Here is a 19,147-nt window from a genome sequence, read left to right as displayed (position 1 = left end):
TAAAAAGGGTTGGGGATGTGGCTCAGTGACAGAGCTTTGCCTAGCATGCACAAAGACATGGGTTCATCCCAAGTACTGAAGAAAAAAAAAGAAATATAAATCTCTGAGTGTCTTGGCGTCATCTTGGTACCCTCCTTATTAATTGTAATCAGTGTGTTGGGATTTATTTTTTTATTTTATTTTATTTTTAATTACTTTTCATTAATCCAAGCAACTCAATTTTCAGACTGCAGTGTCTTTTTTTCCCTAAGGTTAAACTCAAGTTTAGACTCTGACTGTAAATACCCCACAAAGACCAAAGCGATTGGTTGTCCTTTTCACAGCCAGCCTGCACAGAACTTGACCTCTGGGGGGCTGAGCTTCAGCTGGCACTTTAGAATCAGACAGACCTGGAGTTGGCCTTTTGCATTCTGTGTGACCTTGGGCATGGGACAGTCTCTTTCTGAGTGCTTCACCACTAAGCCTTCCTAGCCTTTTAAAATTTTGAGACAGGGTCCCCCCACATTGCTGAGGCAGGCTTTGAATTTGTGATCCTCCTGCCTTAACCTCCTGAGTCGCTGGAATTACAAGGCAGGTGCCACCAGGCCCAGCTTCTTTCTTTTTTTCCTAAATAATTTGAGAGTAAATTGGAGACATTGTGCCTCTTTACCCCAGAATACTTCAGTGTGGAATCTGGGAGTGATGGTACATGCCTGTAATCCCAGTGGCTCAGGAGGCTGAGGCAGGAGGATCTCAAATTCAAAGCCAGCCTTAGCAACTTAGAGAGGCCCTAAGCAACTTACTGAGACCTTTTCACAAAGTAAAAAATAAAAAAGGCTAGGCTTGTGGCTCCGTGGTTAAGCGCCCCTGGCTTCAATCTCTGGTGCCAAACCCACCAAACCAAGAAAAAAAAAATGAAAACTTCAGTGTGCATTTCTTCAGAACAAGGGCGTGTTCTGTCAGTTGCAGTAGTTACGAAAATCAGGAAATGAAGCACTAATATGATTCTCTAACCCACAGATTTTGCCAATTATTGTCAAATTGTGTCAATAATATCCCTTATTTTTTTGAGAGAGAGAGAATTTTTTTTTTAATATTTATTTTTTAGTTATCGGCGGACACAACATCTTTGTTTGTATGTGGTGCTGAGGCTCGAACCCCGGCCGCACGCATGCCAGGCGAGCGCTTGAGCCACATCCCCAGCCCTAATATCCCTTATTTTTATCTGGTGTAGGATCCACTCCTGGATTGCATGTTGTATGCAGTTTTTATCTCTTTGATCTCCATGTAGAAAGTTTCCAAGTCTTTCTTTGTCTTTCATGGCATTGACATTTTTGAGGACTTCAGGCTAATTGTTTTGTAGAATATCCCTTAATTTGTGTGTGTCAGGTGATTTTTCACGATTAGATGCCTACAAGGCATATTTGGCAGGAATATCACAGAAGTGAGCTTGTGTTGCGCTTGGTGCGTGACAGCGTGTTGCTGTGTCTCTTATGGTCAGCCCTCCCTCTATATCTGCGGTTCTGCAGCCACAGATTCAATGAGCTGCAGCTCAAAAATATTTGAAAAAAAATTGCATTTGTACTGAACTCATGCAGAGATTTTTTCGGTCACTATTCCTTAAACAATTCAGTGTAACAACTAATATACATAGCATTGATATTTTATGAGGTATTATAAGGAGTGTAGAGATGATTTAAAGCATTTAGGAGGGCACTCACAGGGGATCTGCAAATACTATGCCACTCGATACAACAGAACTGGAGCATCAGTGGGTCTTGGTGTGTGCCAGGGGCCCTGGGATCAATCCTCTGTGGATTTCAAGGGACAACTGTGTCGATTGTTAACTTGAGTATTTGAGGGAGGTGGAGTCAGCCAGGCTTCTCTTCTGTAAAGTTACTATTTTTCCTCTTTGTAATTAATAAGCAATTTGTGGAGGGGGATATTTAAAAACTATGCACAAGTGGAAGGGTTTGGGGCTGGGGCTGGGGCTCAGTGGTAGAGTGCCTGCCTCCCGAGCGGGAGGCCCTGGGTTCAATCCTCAGCACCACATACAAATAAATAAATAAAGATACTGTGTCCATCATCTACAACTAAAAAAGTATTTAAAAAAAAAGTAGAAGGGTTTTTTGTAGGGGATGTCCAGTTGAGAGTGGAGCTTTGGAAAGACCCCTGCTGGCAGAGGATTACAGGAGGCAAGTGTGGAGGCTGAAGGCCCCAGAGATGGCTGAGGTGGGACAGGAAGGTGGAGCGACGGGGACCTCCTAGTCCTTGCTGATGCCAGATGGTGAGGGCCACCAGGGAGCCGAAGGCCACGCGGTAGGGAGAAGGAATGGGCTGATGTGCCCACAACCACGTGGAAGATGCAGACTCAGTGCTGAATGAAAGCACCCAGGCACAAGGAGCACATGCTGTGGGCTTCCATTCATAGAAAGTTCCAGAACAGGCAAAACTAATCCGTGATATGAATGGAGAATCGGTGACTGTGAAAGAATAACTTGGAGGCATTGTTAATTTCCTTGCACACAAATCACAGGAGAGCATTTCTTGTCACGGGACAAAAGCAAAATCAGGATTTCTAAGAGAGAAGGGAGAGAGAGAGGAAAGAGAGGGGTGGAAAAAAACCCTGCAGAATCTGGGAACAGGGAATCTATGTTTTAAAAATATTTTTTAGTTGTCAATGGACCTTTACTCTATTTATTTTTATGTGGTACAAGGATGGAACCCAGGTCTCACCTGTGTTAGGCAAGTGCTCTCCCACTGAGCCACAGCCCAGCCCAGAACAGGGAATCTTGTAGGCACAGTTCTGGGGTCAGTTCACTGGCTGCCAAGGAACACAGAGGTCTAAGTCTGCAGCTGGTTGTGAGGAGGTCCACTCTGCCTCTGTGGTTTATGGAGTCTCTGGAAAACCTCTGAGTTTAGCTTGACCAAGTAGGACAGGCCTCTGTCCCTCTGTGGGCTCCTGCTCCTTGGTTAGGCACATTTGCCTCATCAGAACCCCTTACTATCTTTAAGAGGGTAGTGACTCCAAGAGGCTCCTGAGGGACTCCTGGGGACTTTGGTCATGTTCTGTTTTCCTGTCCTGGCATTAGGCACACAGATGTGTTGACAGCTTGAGAACTCATACCACACACTTAATATACACACATTGTTCTGAGGGTTACCAAAATAAACGAAAATTTACCTGAGGACTCTACAAAATTCTGACCTTTTCGAGTTGTTCTCCCCCAGTGCTCTCCCAAGAGCCCAGGAGGCAGAGTTTTATTCTATGTGCTAATGTATTCCTTGCACCTAGAACAGGCCTGGCACACAGTAATGCTCAGTGAATATTTCTGGGATGAATAGATGGATGGACCACTTGGTCTAGAGTGAGTCCTGTGTATAAGTTGGTTTTGAAGGTTCTCCCAAGTGACTCCAGGGTATGACTGGGCTGCCACTATTCAAGGTACCCAGCAAAGATGACAGAGGATTGGTTGAAAGCAACCCAAGGGCAAGTTTTGTGCCCTTCATTGAGCTTCATCAGCCCAGAGGAGGGGTGTCTTTAGATAATTCTTACACAAGGCCTCTAAGACCTAACTGTGGCTCTGCAGGTCACAGGTATAGGATAAGTGGCCTGTCTCAGTGCTTCCTGCCCCCCCACAGGTGGCCCGCATGGACGGCACTGTGGATACACCTCCCTGCCTGCGCCTGACCCACCGCACCTGGGGCTCCCAGAACAGTCTGGTGGAGATGCTCTTCCTGCGGCTGAGCCTTCCCGTTCAGTTCTACCAGCACTTCCGCTGCACAGCAGGGGCCACCCCCTTGGCACCCCCTGGTCTGCAGCCCCCTGCGGAGGACGAGGCCCGGGCAGCGGAACCTGACCCTGACTACGAAAACCTGCGCCGCTCAGCTGGTCGCTGGGGGGAGGCTGAAGGGGGCAAGGAAGGAAGTACCAAGGAGGGGACCCCTGGGGGCACCTCCCAGCCTGGGGGAGAGGCCCAGCCCGCCAGGGCAGAGAATGAGAAAGACGCTACCACAGAGAAGAACAAGAAGAGAGGGTGAGTGGAGGGCGGGCAGGGTGGGCTTGGGGTTCCTCTCGGGATTCCCAACTTGAGAACCCCAGTTTTTCCAGAGTGGCCCCTTGTATGCCAAGTGCCGTCAGAACACTGAGGGATCCTAACACATTCTGGGTCCCCATGATTTCCCAGGGATGCTCTAATCTCCCTGAGAATGTGAAATCGAGGAGCCCTACAGCATGGTGTACAGACTTCTCCTCTCCCCAAGCCCCAAAGTGGGCCCCAAAGTGCTTCATCCAAGGGGCTTCCTTAGCCATGAACACTGAGGAATCCAGGGTCTTGGGAGAGTTTCCACTGCTCCAGAGGGTACTACACTCTCAGTGGACACCAACCCCCAAAACACTAACTTCCAGGGAGACCCTCAGAAAATATTGAAAACCTTCATTTCTCCTGTGAGGCAGCGGTTTTCAATGGGATGTAGTTCTGACCCTTGGGGGGTGTTGGGAAATGACAGAGCATTGTTGGTTATCACAGTTTGGGGGTGCTGCTGCTGGGGCCCCAGGGGTTCCTCATGCTTTGCAACATATAAGACAGTGCCACTCCTATGCCAAACACAAATGAGAAATGCTAATTGAGGGGACCATTGTACGTCCCAAAGGGGACCTTCATGTTCCCAGAAATGTAGGTAACAGGACACCATAAGCAGTGGGCAGCACCTCCAGAATGTAGAGTAGTGGGGCATCCAGCCCTCTAGGGGTGAGGCCAAATTTGGAAATCCCAGGAGCATGTGGTTAAGATGGATGTGGGGGGAAGGATTTTTGTGGTGGGAAGGTGGGGGCTGGACTTGAGAGCTGGTTCTCATGGCCTCCTCTCCTCCCACCAATAGGTTCTTATTCAAGGCCAAGAAGGCCGCCATGATGACCCAACCACCAGCCACACCCCCTCTGCCCCGACTCCCACGAGACGTGGTGCCTGCTGATGACCGCGATGACCCTGAGATCATCCTCAATACCACTACGGTGAGAACCAGGAACCCTCTACTTTGGGGGCCCCCTCCACAGCATAGCATAGAAACTCCCAGTTTCCAAACTTAGTGCTGCAATTCTCATATCTAGGGATACCCCAGTATGTACTAGACACCCACAAAATACAGTACACATGATTGAATCCTTCAAACCCCTCTATCCACACACCTTGTGGCCTGAAAATTGCAGGGAGCAGAGTGAAGTTATCAGACACAATGCTCTAACTCCCAGCACCCCAAAATCCAGAGGGTAAACCAATATGACTGTGGACCCCAACATTTGGAATTGCCCACATAAACACAATAGCCATATTTGATAACCACCCTAAAATATTCCTGAGTATAAAAATATGCAATTCATGTCAATATAGTTTGGGGGTCCTCCAATATGGAATCTGTTATGCCGGGGCCATGTATTCCTTTGCTATAACCAGGGAAAGACCCGGATGTGGGGATATCACAAAATATTCCCAAGGGATTTCCAAATCAGTAGCCACAGAAACAGAGAGACACAGATGAAGGGGGTCTGGAATCTGGCAACTTCTTAAACTCCCAGAGGCCCCTGAGAATCCAAGGAGACCAAAGCAGAGCTCAGGGAATGCTGTCACCCTGCCTGATCTCTGGTCCCCTCTTTGTGTCCCCAGTACTACTACTCTGTGAGAGTCTTCGCTGGTCAGGAGCCCAGCTGTGTATGGGTGGGCTGGGTCACCCCCGACTACCATCAGCACGACATGAACTTCGACCTCAGCAAGGTCCGGGCCGTGACGGTGACGATGGGGGATGAACAAGGCAACGTGCACAGCAGGTGCCAGCATGGCGGGGGTACCATGGGTGTGGGAGGTCGTGTGGGAGTGGGAACAGGCAGGGGGGAGCTAGAGCTCTTGTGGACAGCTCTGGGGCTGCCTGGCTGTGGGACCTGAGGGCCTCCCCTAGCAAGAGGAAGCTGTGGAGTCTGGGCACCCAGCTCAGAAGCCTCCCTTCTCTTTCTCCTCCTTCCAGGAAGCCCCAACAGCCCTAAGAATTCTAGCTCCAGGCCCAAGGCCTGTCTGCAGGGGATGGGCATTGGGGTTGGGGCTGTAGGTTATGGCGTTTGGGGAGCTCAGGGAGCCCCTGGGCTGAGGACACCTGCAGTGACCGCTCCTGTCTCCTCCAGCCTCAAGTGCAGCAACTGCTACATGGTGTGGGGCGGGGACTTTGTGAGCCCTGGGCAGCAGGGCCGGATCAGCCATACAGACCTGGTCATTGGCTGCCTGGTGGACTTGGCCACTGGCTTAATGACCTTCACAGCCAATGGCAAAGAGAGCAACACCTTCTTCCAGGTGAGTCCAACCCTCAGCAACTTGGCCATAGTCCCTCCCATTCCAGCATCCCAGGACCACCCTTCAGTGTGTCCCTGAGGCCAGACCCCACAGAGACAGGACAAAACCAGCTCCTAGTCTGTCCTCAGGAGGCCCCGAGAGAACACCTAATTGAACCAAGGTCCCGAATGGAGGAGACAGTACAACCTTTTCCTTGGAGAGAGGACCATATTCCCTCATGGGTGACACCAGTCACCACCTTTTCACCCATCAGGGAGGACCATAGGAAGGGCCAGAATCCTAATGTGGACTTTTTCTTTTTAATATTTTATTATGCAAAAAAGTATGCACTTACTCTAAGCCCACAGAAACCCTGAAGGGACTGCAGGAACTGTCCACAGAGCCACCAGCAGAAATGATCATAAATGTTTACTGCACTGCCTTGACCACATACTTATCCGCCTATCTATCATTAATTCAGCTAAGGCGGGCTTTGTAAAACTTTATGTTAAATGGAGAATTTCAGAAATATACAAAAATGGAACAGCACAGCGAACCGCCAGGTCCCTGTCACACAGCTCAGCTCACACCCCCTCACGGCCAATCTCGCTTCATCTTTACGCCTACTTCCTCCACACCCACAGGAGGATTCTGAGGGAAACTGCAGACATCACGTAGTTTCATCTCTTTTAAGCACGTATCTTTAAAAGATAAGGATTATTTTTAAAATGCATAACCACAATACCACTATCACCCCCAAACCCCAAACCAGGAGTTTCTAACCGCCATCAAATGTCCAGTCCATGTTCAAATTTCTCTGGTTACCTCAAAAATGTCTTTTTTTTTTTTGCCACTTCTTTGTTTGAACTGGAATCTAAGATTATATATATATATATATATATATATATATATATATATATACATATACACACACACACACACACACACACATATATATATACATATATATTTTTTAATTTGGTGCCAGGGATTGAACTCAGGGGCACTCAACCACTGAGCCACATCACCAGCCCTATTTCATATTTTATTTAGAGTCAGGGTCTCACTGAGTTGCTTAGCATCTCGCCATGGCTAGGGCTGGCTTTGAACTCGCTATCCTCCTGCCTCAGCCTCCCGAGCCACTGGGATTACAGGCGTGCGCCACCATGCTCAGCTAAGAGCATATATTTTTAAAAGTTTTTTAGTTGTAGATGGACACAATACCTTTATTTATTTATTTATTTTTATGCAGTGCTGAGGATCGAACCCAGTGCCTCACACATGCCAGGAAAGTGCTCTACCTCTGAGCTACAGCCCCAGCCCAATGTATTTTAATTGGTTGCCAAGTCCCATAGGTTTCTTTTTGTACATCGATTTCCTCTTCCACACCTGCTCCCACTTTGAAGTGCATGGTTGAAGGAATCGGGCTGTTTGTGCTTCCCCCAGTGTGGTCCCTGGAAGGCAGGACCAGCCTCACTGGGAGTTTGTTGGATATGCAGACTCTCAGGCCCCTCCCCAGACATGCTAAATCAGAATCTGCATTTCATGGAGAGCCCAGGAGTTTCCCGTGCACGTTAACATCGGGGCACATTGACCCAGTCCCTGTGGTTTCATTAGAACATTCTCCCCTGTTCCCTGTATTTCCTGTAAACAGGGGGTTGGGTCTAGAGGTGCAGTTAGATCCAGGTTTGGCTTTGGCAAGACTGCTCCACAGATGGTATTGTTTGGGGATGGGGGTGGGGTTTTTCGGGAGAAAAACTCAGAGAGAAACTGGGAAGGCATTCCTGGAGGGGCGTGATGTGCACCAAGATGCAGATGACAGGTGGCCCCGGGGAGCTGGAAGAGGCTGGCCTGGCTGGTGTGTCCCAGGGGTGACCTCAGAGCCACCGGGGAGCCTCCAGATGTCCACGCGTGGCTGTGCAGTCTTGGCCCCAGCATTTGAGGTCCAGAATCCACATGGCCAACCCATCCCTGTCCCTCACCTTGTCCTCTGCTCCCCTGCCAGGTGGAGCCCAACACGAAGCTATTTCCTGCTGTCTTTGTCCTGCCCACCCATCAGAATGTGGTCCAGTTCGAGCTGGGAAAACAGAAGGTGACAGTGCAGAAGTGGGGGCACTCGTGGGGCAGGCTGAGGCGGGATGTGTGGGGAGGACACCTGGAGGTAGGGTGGAGGGTTGGGGAGGGCTGGGAACCCTGACCCAGGCATGCCTCTGTACCCCCAGAACATCATGCCACTGTCAGCCGCCATGTTCCTGAGTGAGCGCAAGAATCCAGCCCCCCAGTGCCCGCCGCGGCTGGAGGTGCAGATGCTCATGCCCGTCTCCTGGAGCCGCATGCCCAACCACTTCCTGCAGGTGGAGATGCGGCGCGCCGGGGAGCGGCTCGGCTGGGCTGTGCAGTGCCAGGAGCCGCTGACCATGATGGCTCTCCACATCCCTGAGGAGAACAGGTCAGGGCCTGGCTGGTGGCACAGGGGCAGGGCAGGTGCTGCCAGCCCTCTGGGGTCTGGACCCAGCTCAGTGCCTCCTCCTACCACTTCTCTGGGGCTCCAGACCATCCACGCAGGGGGATCTGGACTCAGCTCAGGCTTCCCCATAACACTCCGGGAGGCTCCAGACCTGCCTTATGAGCCCTGGACCCATTCTGTGAGCCACAGACTCACCTTGGGGGACCACCTCCCACCCAGGGAATCTAGGCCCATACTACAGGGCCCCAAAGCTATCTCAGGAAGCCCAGACCAACCCAGAAGAACTGGACATTACTCAGAGAGGCCCAATGTACCCCACGGCCTCTGGCCACACCCAGGGAGACTTTAGACCCGTCCCACAGAGATCTAAAACCATTCTAGGGACCCAGACACACCCAGGACTACAGAAGTGTTCACACAAATACCAGGAATGGGGTGTGTGTGTGTGTGTGTGAGAGAGAGAGAGAGAGAGAGAGCGAGAGAGAGAGAGAGATGCTAGGGATTGATTGAACCCAGGAGGTGCTTCACCTGAGCTACATCCTCAGTTATTTTTTAAAATATTTTCTTAGTTGTCAATGGACCTTTATTCATTTTTTATTTATTTATATGTGGTGCTGGGAATCGAACCCAGTGCCTCATATGTGCTAGGCAAGTGCTCTACCACTGAGCCACAACCCCAGCCCCATCCTCAGTTCTTTTTATTTTTATTTTGAGATAGGGTTTCACTAAGTTGCCCAGACTAGTCTCAGACTTGCAATCCTCCTGCCTCAGCCTCCTGAATCACTGGGATTACAGACCTGCACCGCTGCTCCTGGCTAGAAATATTCTTAAGGACTCTGAGCATAGCCAGGGATCCCAGCCTCACCCCAGGAGGCTTCTGACATGATTCCTTCCTTCCTTTATTCATCATTTGACAAATATCTCTGGCATGTGGATGGGCAGCATTCTAGGCTGATGACACCAAGACTCTCAAACCCAGTGACATTCTAGTAATGCTCATATATAGCTCAATGTGCCCAGACTTGCCCAGAGGGATTCAGTTCCATCCCCAGGCCCCCCTCCCATTAATTCATTTACCAAATATTTATTGAGCACTTCCTGTGTACCACAGATGTCCAGCTGTGTTGAAGTTAACATTCTAGTGGCACTTAAACATAACCAGGGGCCTTGACCTTGCCAATCTAGGGATCCCAGATACATTTGAGGGTCACCAGAACCTCTCTGGATTCTCAGAAAACTTAAAGTCTTAGACCTCCCAGGGTGTCCCAGACCCTTAGGAACTCCCAAGACCATTGGAAAACTCCTAGACTTTGCTCCAAAGCCCCCATGGAGCCCTGACCTGCAGGACACGGGGATTTACTGCTAAAGCATCTCCTCCTCTCTCTGGTCTGTGTCTGTCTGCCACCTCCTCTGTGGTTCTGTCCCTGTCCGTGGCCCTCCCTCTCCCGCAGGTGCATGGACATCCTGGAGCTGTCCGAGCGCCTGGACCTGCAGCGCTTCCACTCGCACACCCTCTCCCTGTACCGCGCCGTGTGCGCCCTGGGCAACAACCGCGTGGCGCATGCTCTGTGCAGCCACGTGGACCAGGCGCAGCTGCTGCACGCGCTGGAGGATGCTCACCTTCCTGGTCCTCTGCGTGCGGGCTACTATGACCTCCTCATCAGCATTCACTTGGAAAGTGCCTGCCGCAGCCGGCGCTCCATGCTTTCTGAATATATCGTGCCCCTCACGCCTGAGACCCGCGCCATCACGCTCTTCCCACCTGGGAGGAGCGCAGAAGATGGTCCCCGGCGCCATGGACTGCCTGGGGTTGGAGTCACGACCTCCCTAAGGCCCCCGCACCATTTCTCCCCGCCTTGTTTTGTGGTGGCTCTGCCAGCTGCTGGGGTCACGGAAGCCCCGGCCCGCCTCAGCCCCGCCATCCCCCTGGAGGCCCTGCGGGACAAGGCGCTGAGAATGCTGGGGGAGGCTGTGCGCGATGGAGGGCAGCACGCGCGCGACCCCGTGGGGGGCTCGGTGGAGTTCCAGTTCGTGCCCGTGCTCAAGCTCGTGTCCACTCTGCTGGTAATGGCTTCCTTCCCCCATTCTTCACTTTGAAGATAACCCATCCATCCGATAATCAGTTCCCTCCCATGTATGCATCCAGCCACCCTTAGGTCTCTCCATCTGTAACTCCACCCACCTTTCAGCTTAGCCTCCCGTCACCTACCCATCCGCCACGCACTTTGCCTCCCATCCACTCATCTGTCTTCTGTTCGTCTGTTTATTCACCTTTCTTCTTCCCATTCCTCCACCCAACTGTCATTTATCCATCCATCAATCCATCCACCCTCTGCTCACCTTTCTATCCTCTCATCCATCCATTCATTCATATGCCCTCATCTTCCCACACAAAGTCCATCTGTCTCTTTCCTTTTCTTCTCCACCGTATATCCATCCATCCATCCATCCATCCATCCATCCATCCATCCACGTATCCACCTCTCCAGCTTTCAGTGTTCGCTCATCCTTCCTTCCCTTCATTCACACATCAGTCCCTTCACTGTCCACTTATCTGCCCATTTATTATTAATATATGTTTCCTTTCATATATCCAACATCAGCTTCCCTTCACCTGTGTATCCAGCTATATGCCCACTCACAGGTCCATCCGTCCTCCACCTTCCATCTGCCTTTCCATTCATCTCTGCACCTGTTCATCCATATGTATGTAAACCCACCCATCCATGTACTCATAAATACATCCAGCCATCTACACCAATTCACCTACCTGTCCCTCCACCATTCTCCATCCCTCTATTCAGGTTTTATTTCATGTACTCCTTTGCTCCTAAACTCATAGAACTGTTCATCCAAGAAGCCATCCATCCAACTTTTCGTGCGCAAGCCTCCTCCATCCACACATAAGGCCACCCATCTAGCCCGCCCACTCCCACAGCAATTTGCACTGTTTCCCCGTGCCCTGGTTGACTTGCTCCTGCATCTACCATCCCGTCCACCTACCTGCCCACCTGTGCATCATTTTCACTGTCACCCACCCTCTCTGCCTACACCATCCCCTTCATCTCTCCGTCACTATCCACTCCCTCATCTCCCCTCCAGACCTCTGCTATTCAAGCTGTCCATTCATCCACCAGCCACCCCATCCTCCCTCTCTCCGCCTTTCTCTCTCCCCATTCTTCTTCCCTTTAATCTACCTTCTATCTTTCCTTCCATACTTCAGTCTAGAAGCATCTTTATGGAGTTGACTGAGAGTGATGTGGCATGTCCTGGGAGCTGTGTGGGCCTGTGTCAGGTGTAGGGTGCCCCAGAGCCACATATGTTCAAGCTTGGGAAAAAGGACACTGAACTGTGAAGGGAGGGGTGCTCACGTTTGCTGATGTGGTCTGGGCCGTGTGGGTGAGGCACAGGTGTGAACTGGAGGAATTTCAATGAGGTCAATGGCAAGGAGGGAGGCCATTTCCTTCTATGGGATGAATCACATCAGCTCAGGTGGGAAAGAACCTGGCATATGGCAGGAGGAGCGAGGCTGGGGAGCGAGGCTGGGAGCGAGGCTGGGAGCGAGGCTGGGGACTGGTCATGGAGACCTTTCAGGCCATAGTGAAGAACTCAGAATTTGTCCTGCAGGTGATGGGAGTCTTCAGCGATGAGGATGTGAAGCAGATCTTGAAGATGATTGAGCCTGAAGTGTTCACTGAGGAGGAAGAGGAAGAGGAGGAGGAGGAAGAGGAGGAGGAAGAAGAGGATGAGGAGGAGAAGGAGGAGGATGAGGAGGAAGAGGCACAGGAGAAGGAAGATGAGGAAAAAGAGGAAGAGGAGGCAGCAGAGGGGGAGAAGGAGGAAGACCTGGAGGAGGGCCTGCTGCAGATGAAGCTGCCGGAATCCGTGAAGTTACAGGTGGGCTGCTCGCCCGTCTCCCGCCTCCATCTGCCTGGATGGAAGATCCAGGCTCTGGAGGAGCACGAGTCTGCACTGTGTCCCGAGGCACTGGGGGACTTTGCACCAGCAGAAAGCGGTGTGTGGGGGGGTGCTGGCCTGGAATGATCTCTCTGGTGCCACGTGAGAGGAGACCACGGAGGAGGCTGGCTTCAGACCCAAGCAGGAGATGGTGGTGGCTGGACCGTGGCAGGGTCAGGGAACGGGGAAGAAGCAACAAAAGTTTCAGGAAGTCCCGATGGTCTCATGACTGTCCTCCCCCAGATGTGCCACCTCCTGGAGTATTTCTGTGACCAAGAGCTGCAGCACCGCGTGGAGTCCCTGGCCGCCTTTGCAGAGCGCTACGTGGACAAGCTCCAGGCCAACCAGCGGGACCGCTATGGCCACCTCATGAAGGCCTTCACCATGACTGCCGCCGAGACTGCAAGGCGAACCCGCGAGTTCCGCTCCCCACCCCAGGAGCAGGTCCTCTGCCCCCTGACGTCCTCTGTCTTACCGTCTAACCCCCAACCCTGACCTCTCCCCTCACGGACCACGGATGTTCCTCAATCTCAAAACTGGTGCTTGACCTCTGAACCTATTGCTGTTTTTCTCTCTTTATCCCTCTGTGAACCACCCTGACCTGGGAGTCACCTGACTGACCCTGACCCCTTCCAGACCCCTGGCCCTAGTCTCCCAGCTGTTCTTCACCAACTCATGCTTTGGCTCATTATCTTGGACAGGGACTTAGAATTGAATCTTTGATCCTTGACCTCAGAGTTCTTCCTCTGTGGTCTCTGACCTCTCCTTCTGACCTTTGACCTTCCCCTAGATCAACATGCTATTGCAGTTCAAAGATGGTGCAGACGAGGAAGATTGCCCCCTCCCTGAAGAGATCCGACAGGATCTGCTTGACTTTCACCAAGACCTGCTGGCGCACTGCGGTGAGGAGAGGGGACAGGGAGCCCTTTCCCCAGGCTTTCTCATGAGACTTCTCCTGAAGTTTCTCTAAGATTTCTTGACCTCAGATGAGTTGGTGTTAGATAACTATGGGTTGCATGAATGCATGAATGTACCGGGGAGCAGACAGGCCATGCGTGGAGGGTGTGCTTACGTGAGTATCTGGGTGAACCGGGATGAGTATGAATAGGTGGTGAGTAGACAGGAGTGTGAACTGGTGGATAGAGGGATGGAGGGATGAATAAACGGGTGAAGAGATGGCCGGCTGGCTAGCAAAATAGATGGAGGGCTGATTGAGAGTGGATGGAGAGCTGGCTGGAGGGACAGATGGACAACCTCTGTTATTCTGATGATAAAGCAGCACATTATCTTATTGAGATTCTCTTGAATATGATGAGTCATTTTTCTCTGGCTGATAGTTAAGATTTTCTCTTTGTCTTTGCCTTTCAACAGTTTGCTTATGACATGTCTAGGTGTGATGTGTCATTCTGAGTTTATCTCATTTGGAGTTTGTTGAGTTTCTTGGATGTGGAGACCAATATATTTCATCACAATGGGAAAGTTTTATGCAATTATTTCTTCAAATATCAAATATTTTTTAAAAAATATTTATTTTTTAGTTGTAGTTGGATACAATATCTTTATTTTATTTATTTAATTTTATATGGTGCTAAGGATGGAACCCAGGGCCTCGCACGTGCTAGGCGAGCGCTCTACCGCTGAGCCACAACCCCAGCCCTCAAATAATTTTTTGCCCTTTCTCTCCTCTCCTTCTGGAACTCTCACCATGAGTATACAGGCATGCTTGAGGATGGCCCACAGGTCTCTGAGGTTTTTTGATTTTTCTGTTCTTTAGACTGGAGAATCTCTGTGTCCTACCTTCAACTCCACAGCTTCTTTCTCCTACCAGTTCAAATAAGCTGTTGAACCTCTCTAGTGATTTTTTTTTTCTTTTTTGCTACTGAGGATTGAACCCAGGGGCACTTTACCACTGAACCACATCCCCAGCCCTTTCTAATATTTTATTTAGAGACAGGGTCTCGCTGAGTTGCTAGGGGCTTGCTGAGTTGCTGAGGCTGCCTTTTAACTCTCCATCCTCCTGCCTCAGCCTTCGCAAGCCACTGGGATTTTGGGTGTGCACCACCACCACCACCAGCAGCCTCTCTAGTGATTTTTAAAATTTTAGTTATTGCACTTTCCATTTTTTCTTTTTTAAATTAAAACGCTTTAATTGAAGCATAATTGTGAAGTTAGTGTAGTTTTCAGCTCCTAAATTTCTTCATGTTTCTTTTTAAATGTTATTTAGCTCTTGGTTAGTACCCTACTGGGTGGGTTACTGTCATCGCGTATCCCTTTAGTTCTTCAGACATTTTTAGTTCTTTGAACATATTTGCCACAGCCAATTCAGATGGCAAATGCTTCATAGAGTCAATAAATGAATATATTAAGAAGTAAATGGGAAACTCCCGAGTGCTGCAGAGGAAGAGATGAGTGCCCCAGTGGGTGGATTAATGACAAAGTGCCCAAGCAAACCGCTGAGGGACATTCCCTCCCCCGTTGTCCACGTTCAGGAATTCAGCTAGAAGGGGAGGAGGAGGAACCAGAGGAAGAGACCACCCTGGGCAGCCGCCTCATGAGCCTGTTGGAGAAGGTGCGGCTGGTGAAGAAGAAGGGAAAAAAATCCGAGGAGGAGCCACCGGCGGAGGAGCATAAACCTCGTGAGGATGAGGGACGGACGGGGTGGGAGTGGCGGCAGCCCTGTGCATGGGATCCTGTCTCCTCGCAGGGCACAGGGGGATGCAGGAGGTCAGGATGGGCAGGAGCAAGACAGGAAGGGCTGGGTGGGAGCAGCTGTCAGCTGGAGCTGTGGCTGGCTGTGGGGGCTGCCCCCTGCCCCTGGGTGTTGCCCAGTGCGAGGGACAGAGGGACAGCCGGCCAGAGCAGAGGGCTGCGCCGGCCTTGGGATGGTGGCCACTCCTGCACCACTAGGCTTCTGTGTTCCTGTGGCTTTTGATTTTCCTTCCTCTTGTGGTGAGATGATTTCCCTGCTGAGGGAATCAGAAAAGCTGTTACGATACATGTTGGACCAAGGCGCCATTATGCGAGCTTTGGATCAGCCACATCTAATGAGCTCACCCCCAGCCCTATTTTGCATTTTATATTTAGGGACAGGGTCTCACTGAGTTGCTTAGCACCTCGCTGTTGCTGAGGCTGGCTTTGAACTCATGATCCTCCTGTCTCAGTCTCCCAAGCCGCTGGGATTATAGGCGTGTGTCACCACACGTTATCCTATGACATTTAAGAAACTCTTTTGGATCAGCTCTGGGCCAGGCACCGTCAGCAGGTCTGGGCCAATGGGGAGGAAGTCAGAGTCCCTGTCCCCAGGGGGTTTAGAGTATTATAACAGAGATGGATAGGGATGTATCAGTGTTCGGTGGTCATCAAGACTAAGAACATAATCAATCTGAGAGGCAGGAGAGGCTGAAGATGGAGGGGTCCATGTGAGGGAGCAGGGCACGGGAGGACCTGGGGAAGGATGACTGGCACAGAGGGAACGGCCAGTGCCAAGGCTCTGGGGCAGGGGTGTGCCTGGTGCATTTAGAGGCCGGTGTGGCTGGAGCAGAGGGAACCAGGGCCCGTGGTGAGTGCCGAGGGCAGGGAAGTCACAGGGCCAGATCAGATAGGGCCGGGGGAAGGAAGTGGGACCACACGTCACAGGTCCTGAATAGACACCTCGCTTCAGTGCCAGGACGTGGTGACATTGGTGACATGCTCCTGGCAGGTGGAAGAAGGGGACTGTTAGCAACGGAGAAGCCTCTGGGAAGAGGGGCCTCTCCTGCCCGTCCTGGCCCTAGGCCCCGGTACAGCGTTCGGGTGCTTGCCTCCACTTCCCAGGGTCCCTGCAAGAGCTGGTGTCCCACATGGTGGTGCGCTGGGCCCAGGAGGACTTTGTGCAGAGCCCTGAGCTGGTCCGGGCCATGTTCAGCCTCCTGCACCGGCAGTACGACGGGCTGGGCGAGCTGCTGCGGGCCCTGCCCCGGGCTTACACCATCTCGCCGTCCTCCGTGGAGGACACCATGAGCCTGCTGGAGTGCCTCGGCCAGATCCGCTCGCTGCTCATCGTGCAGATGGGCCCCCAGGAGGAGAACCTCATGATCCAGAGCATTGGGTGAGGCACGCCCATCCGTGCTGGGCACCTTTCCCTGGAGGTGGGGGAGCCTCCTTCTCCAGCCGGGCCCCCTGGGAGAGTCTGTAGGTACAGCGAGGTCGCCTTCCCTCAGCGTCCGGCCTGTCCACCCACCCCGGGGAACAGCCCCCCCACCACGTGACTCTGGGCCCAAGGTCTGCCAACTTGAGCTTCGGTTTCCTCATCTGTAACATAGGGAAGGGCCACACCTACCCCCTTGAGTGGTGGTGTGGCTTTGGGGGCTCGTGCAGCTGCTGCAGTTCGTGGAGTGGTATTGAGCACTGAGTGTCGAAGAGTCTCATTCCTTCACTCAGAAAGGCTTATCTAGCACTCACCATGTCTGGGCCCTTTCCAGGCATTAGGAACACAGTGGGCAACGTGACAGAGGTCTGCTCTCTGAAGTCCCGTGTGGTGGCTCAGGCCTGTGATCCCTTCGTGCTGAGGCAGGAGGATCGCAAGTTCAAATCCAGCCTCAGCAAGTCCCTAAGCAATTCAGCAAGACCTTGTCTCAAAATAAAATATTAAAAAAGGGCTGGGGATGTGGTTCAGTGGTTAAGCACCCCTGGGTTCAATGCTTGGTTCAAAAAAAAAAAAAAAACTCCATTCTGGGAGAGCCCACCCTGGACACGTGCCTCAGTTTCCTCACATGTGAAATAGGGACACAGTTCCTGCCTCCTAAAGAGGATGTAAGAATGAACAGGAGCAGATTTGGAGGGGGCAGAGGCCAGTAGGTGCTGACTGATACCATGTTGGTGGCAGTGGCTCTGCCTGGACTCGGTGACTCAGCCCTTGGTGACTCCACGCACTCTGATCCGTCCACAGGAACATCATGAACAACAAAGTCTTCTACCAACACCCGAACCTGATGAGGGCCCTGGGCATGCATGAGACGGTGATGGAGGTCATGGTGAATGTCCTTGGGGGTGGTGAGTCCAAGGTAAGGGCCTGGCTGGGCTGGAAAGCAGAGGGGAGGGGGCCGCAGAAGGCAGGCACTGACCATAGCCCACCTGCCTGCCCCAGGAAATCCGCTTCCCCAAGATGGTGACAAGCTGCTGCCGCTTCCTCTGCTACTTCTGCCGCATCAGCCGGCAGAACCAGCGCTCCATGTTTGACCACCTGAGCTACCTGCTGGAGAACAGCGGCATTGGCCTGGGTGAGAGACCCTGAGCCAAGGACCCGCCCCCAGAGCCCTTCCAGGCTGCCCCTCTCTGCCAGCTCACTCACTCAGTCATTCAACAAACACACTCTCAACCCTCCCTGTGATGAGTAGGGCAGGGACACATAGTGACCCAGGCAGCCCTGCATGGCCTTCCCTGGGCTCACGTGCGTCAAGGAAGACGGTCCCAGCTTAGACAGCAACAGCCAGAGTGGCCAGGGCTGGGACGGGGAACCACAGATGAGACAAGGCCTCTGGTCCTGCCGGGGAAAGGAGGAGTGACACACTCAGGAGTGAGACAGGTGGCCGCGTACCTCTGAGAGTGTTCTCACCACTTCTCGCTCCACAGGCATGCAGGGCTCCACGCCCCTCGACGTGGCCGCCGCCTCCGTCATTGACAACAATGAACTGGCCTTGGCGTTGCAGGAGCAGGACCTGGAAAAGGTGCAGAGGGGAGGCCAGGCAGTGTGGGACAGCTGCTGGTTATGGGCCCCCACGGGGAACATTCTAGACTGTCCACGGCTGAATCAGACGGGAATAACTTCCAGGGAGAGAACAGCACCCATGGTCACTCCTGGGGGCTGTGGGGCTGCAGCACATCCATGCTCTATGCTGCCTGGCCGGTGGCCTCTGAGTGTCGAGCCCTCTGTGCCTCCGCTTCTATGTGCAGAGGGGTGAACATTTGCTCTGGAGCACATTATGTTGGGTTCAGCTTCCTAGTTCCCTTGCTGAGAGGCCTTGGACAAGTGACAGCTCCTTCGGCCCTCTGCCACCTCATTTCCACAGTGCACACAGTGGTAGAAACGAACGCATAGAGTTGTTTTGAGGGTTAAATGAGATGATCTATAAAAGCATTTATAAAACAGCGCTCAAGCAGGCATGGTGACTGAGAGACCCCCTTTTTCAAAACAAACAAAACACCATGACCAATAATGGTTAGCTGCTGTTTATCCAGTTAGCATTTCTTGTGCACCATTGTATGTCAGGACCTGTCCAAGGCAGAGCAGTGATAGTACAAAAATCTGTCTCCCAGCCCTGGCAATTTAGCAAGGACCCAGGCAACAGAGCAAGATCCTGTCTCAAAATAAACAAAAAGGGGCTGGGCATGGTGGTGCATACTTATAATCTCAGGAACTCAGGAGGCTGAGGCAGGAGGATTGCAAGTT

General features: G+C 51.9%; 1 protein-coding gene across 1 annotated transcript in view; it reads left to right on the top strand.

Moving 5' to 3' along the window:
* The window catches only part of Ryr1 (ryanodine receptor 1), a 106,032-nt gene that overhangs the window by 20,155 nt on the left and 66,730 nt on the right, over positions 1–19,147 (top strand). The window contains exons 27-41 of the mRNA XM_058577598.1: positions 3,622–4,016; positions 4,861–4,993; positions 5,643–5,803; positions 6,152–6,317; positions 8,302–8,388; positions 8,519–8,745; positions 10,215–10,827; positions 12,391–12,660; positions 12,964–13,164; positions 13,511–13,622; positions 15,210–15,356; positions 16,534–16,807; positions 17,648–17,762; positions 17,846–17,978; positions 18,331–18,425. Coding sequence (XP_058433581.1) covers positions 3,622–4,016; positions 4,861–4,993; positions 5,643–5,803; positions 6,152–6,317; positions 8,302–8,388; positions 8,519–8,745; positions 10,215–10,827; positions 12,391–12,660; positions 12,964–13,164; positions 13,511–13,622; positions 15,210–15,356; positions 16,534–16,807; positions 17,648–17,762; positions 17,846–17,978; positions 18,331–18,425 — 3,129 coding nt within the window. The remainder of the gene's footprint in view (positions 1–3,621; positions 4,017–4,860; positions 4,994–5,642; positions 5,804–6,151; positions 6,318–8,301; positions 8,389–8,518; positions 8,746–10,214; positions 10,828–12,390; positions 12,661–12,963; positions 13,165–13,510; positions 13,623–15,209; positions 15,357–16,533; positions 16,808–17,647; positions 17,763–17,845; positions 17,979–18,330; positions 18,426–19,147) is intronic.

The sequence above is a fragment of the Marmota monax genome, unplaced genomic scaffold (assembly GCF_021218885.2).
Source record: "Marmota monax isolate L192 unplaced genomic scaffold, Marmota_monax_Labrador192_F-V1.1 WCK01_AAM20220418_F8-fsc00228, whole genome shotgun sequence".
Taxonomy (NCBI): Eukaryota; Metazoa; Chordata; class Mammalia; order Rodentia; family Sciuridae; genus Marmota; species Marmota monax.
This window is presented reverse-complemented; position numbering and strand designations above follow the sequence as displayed.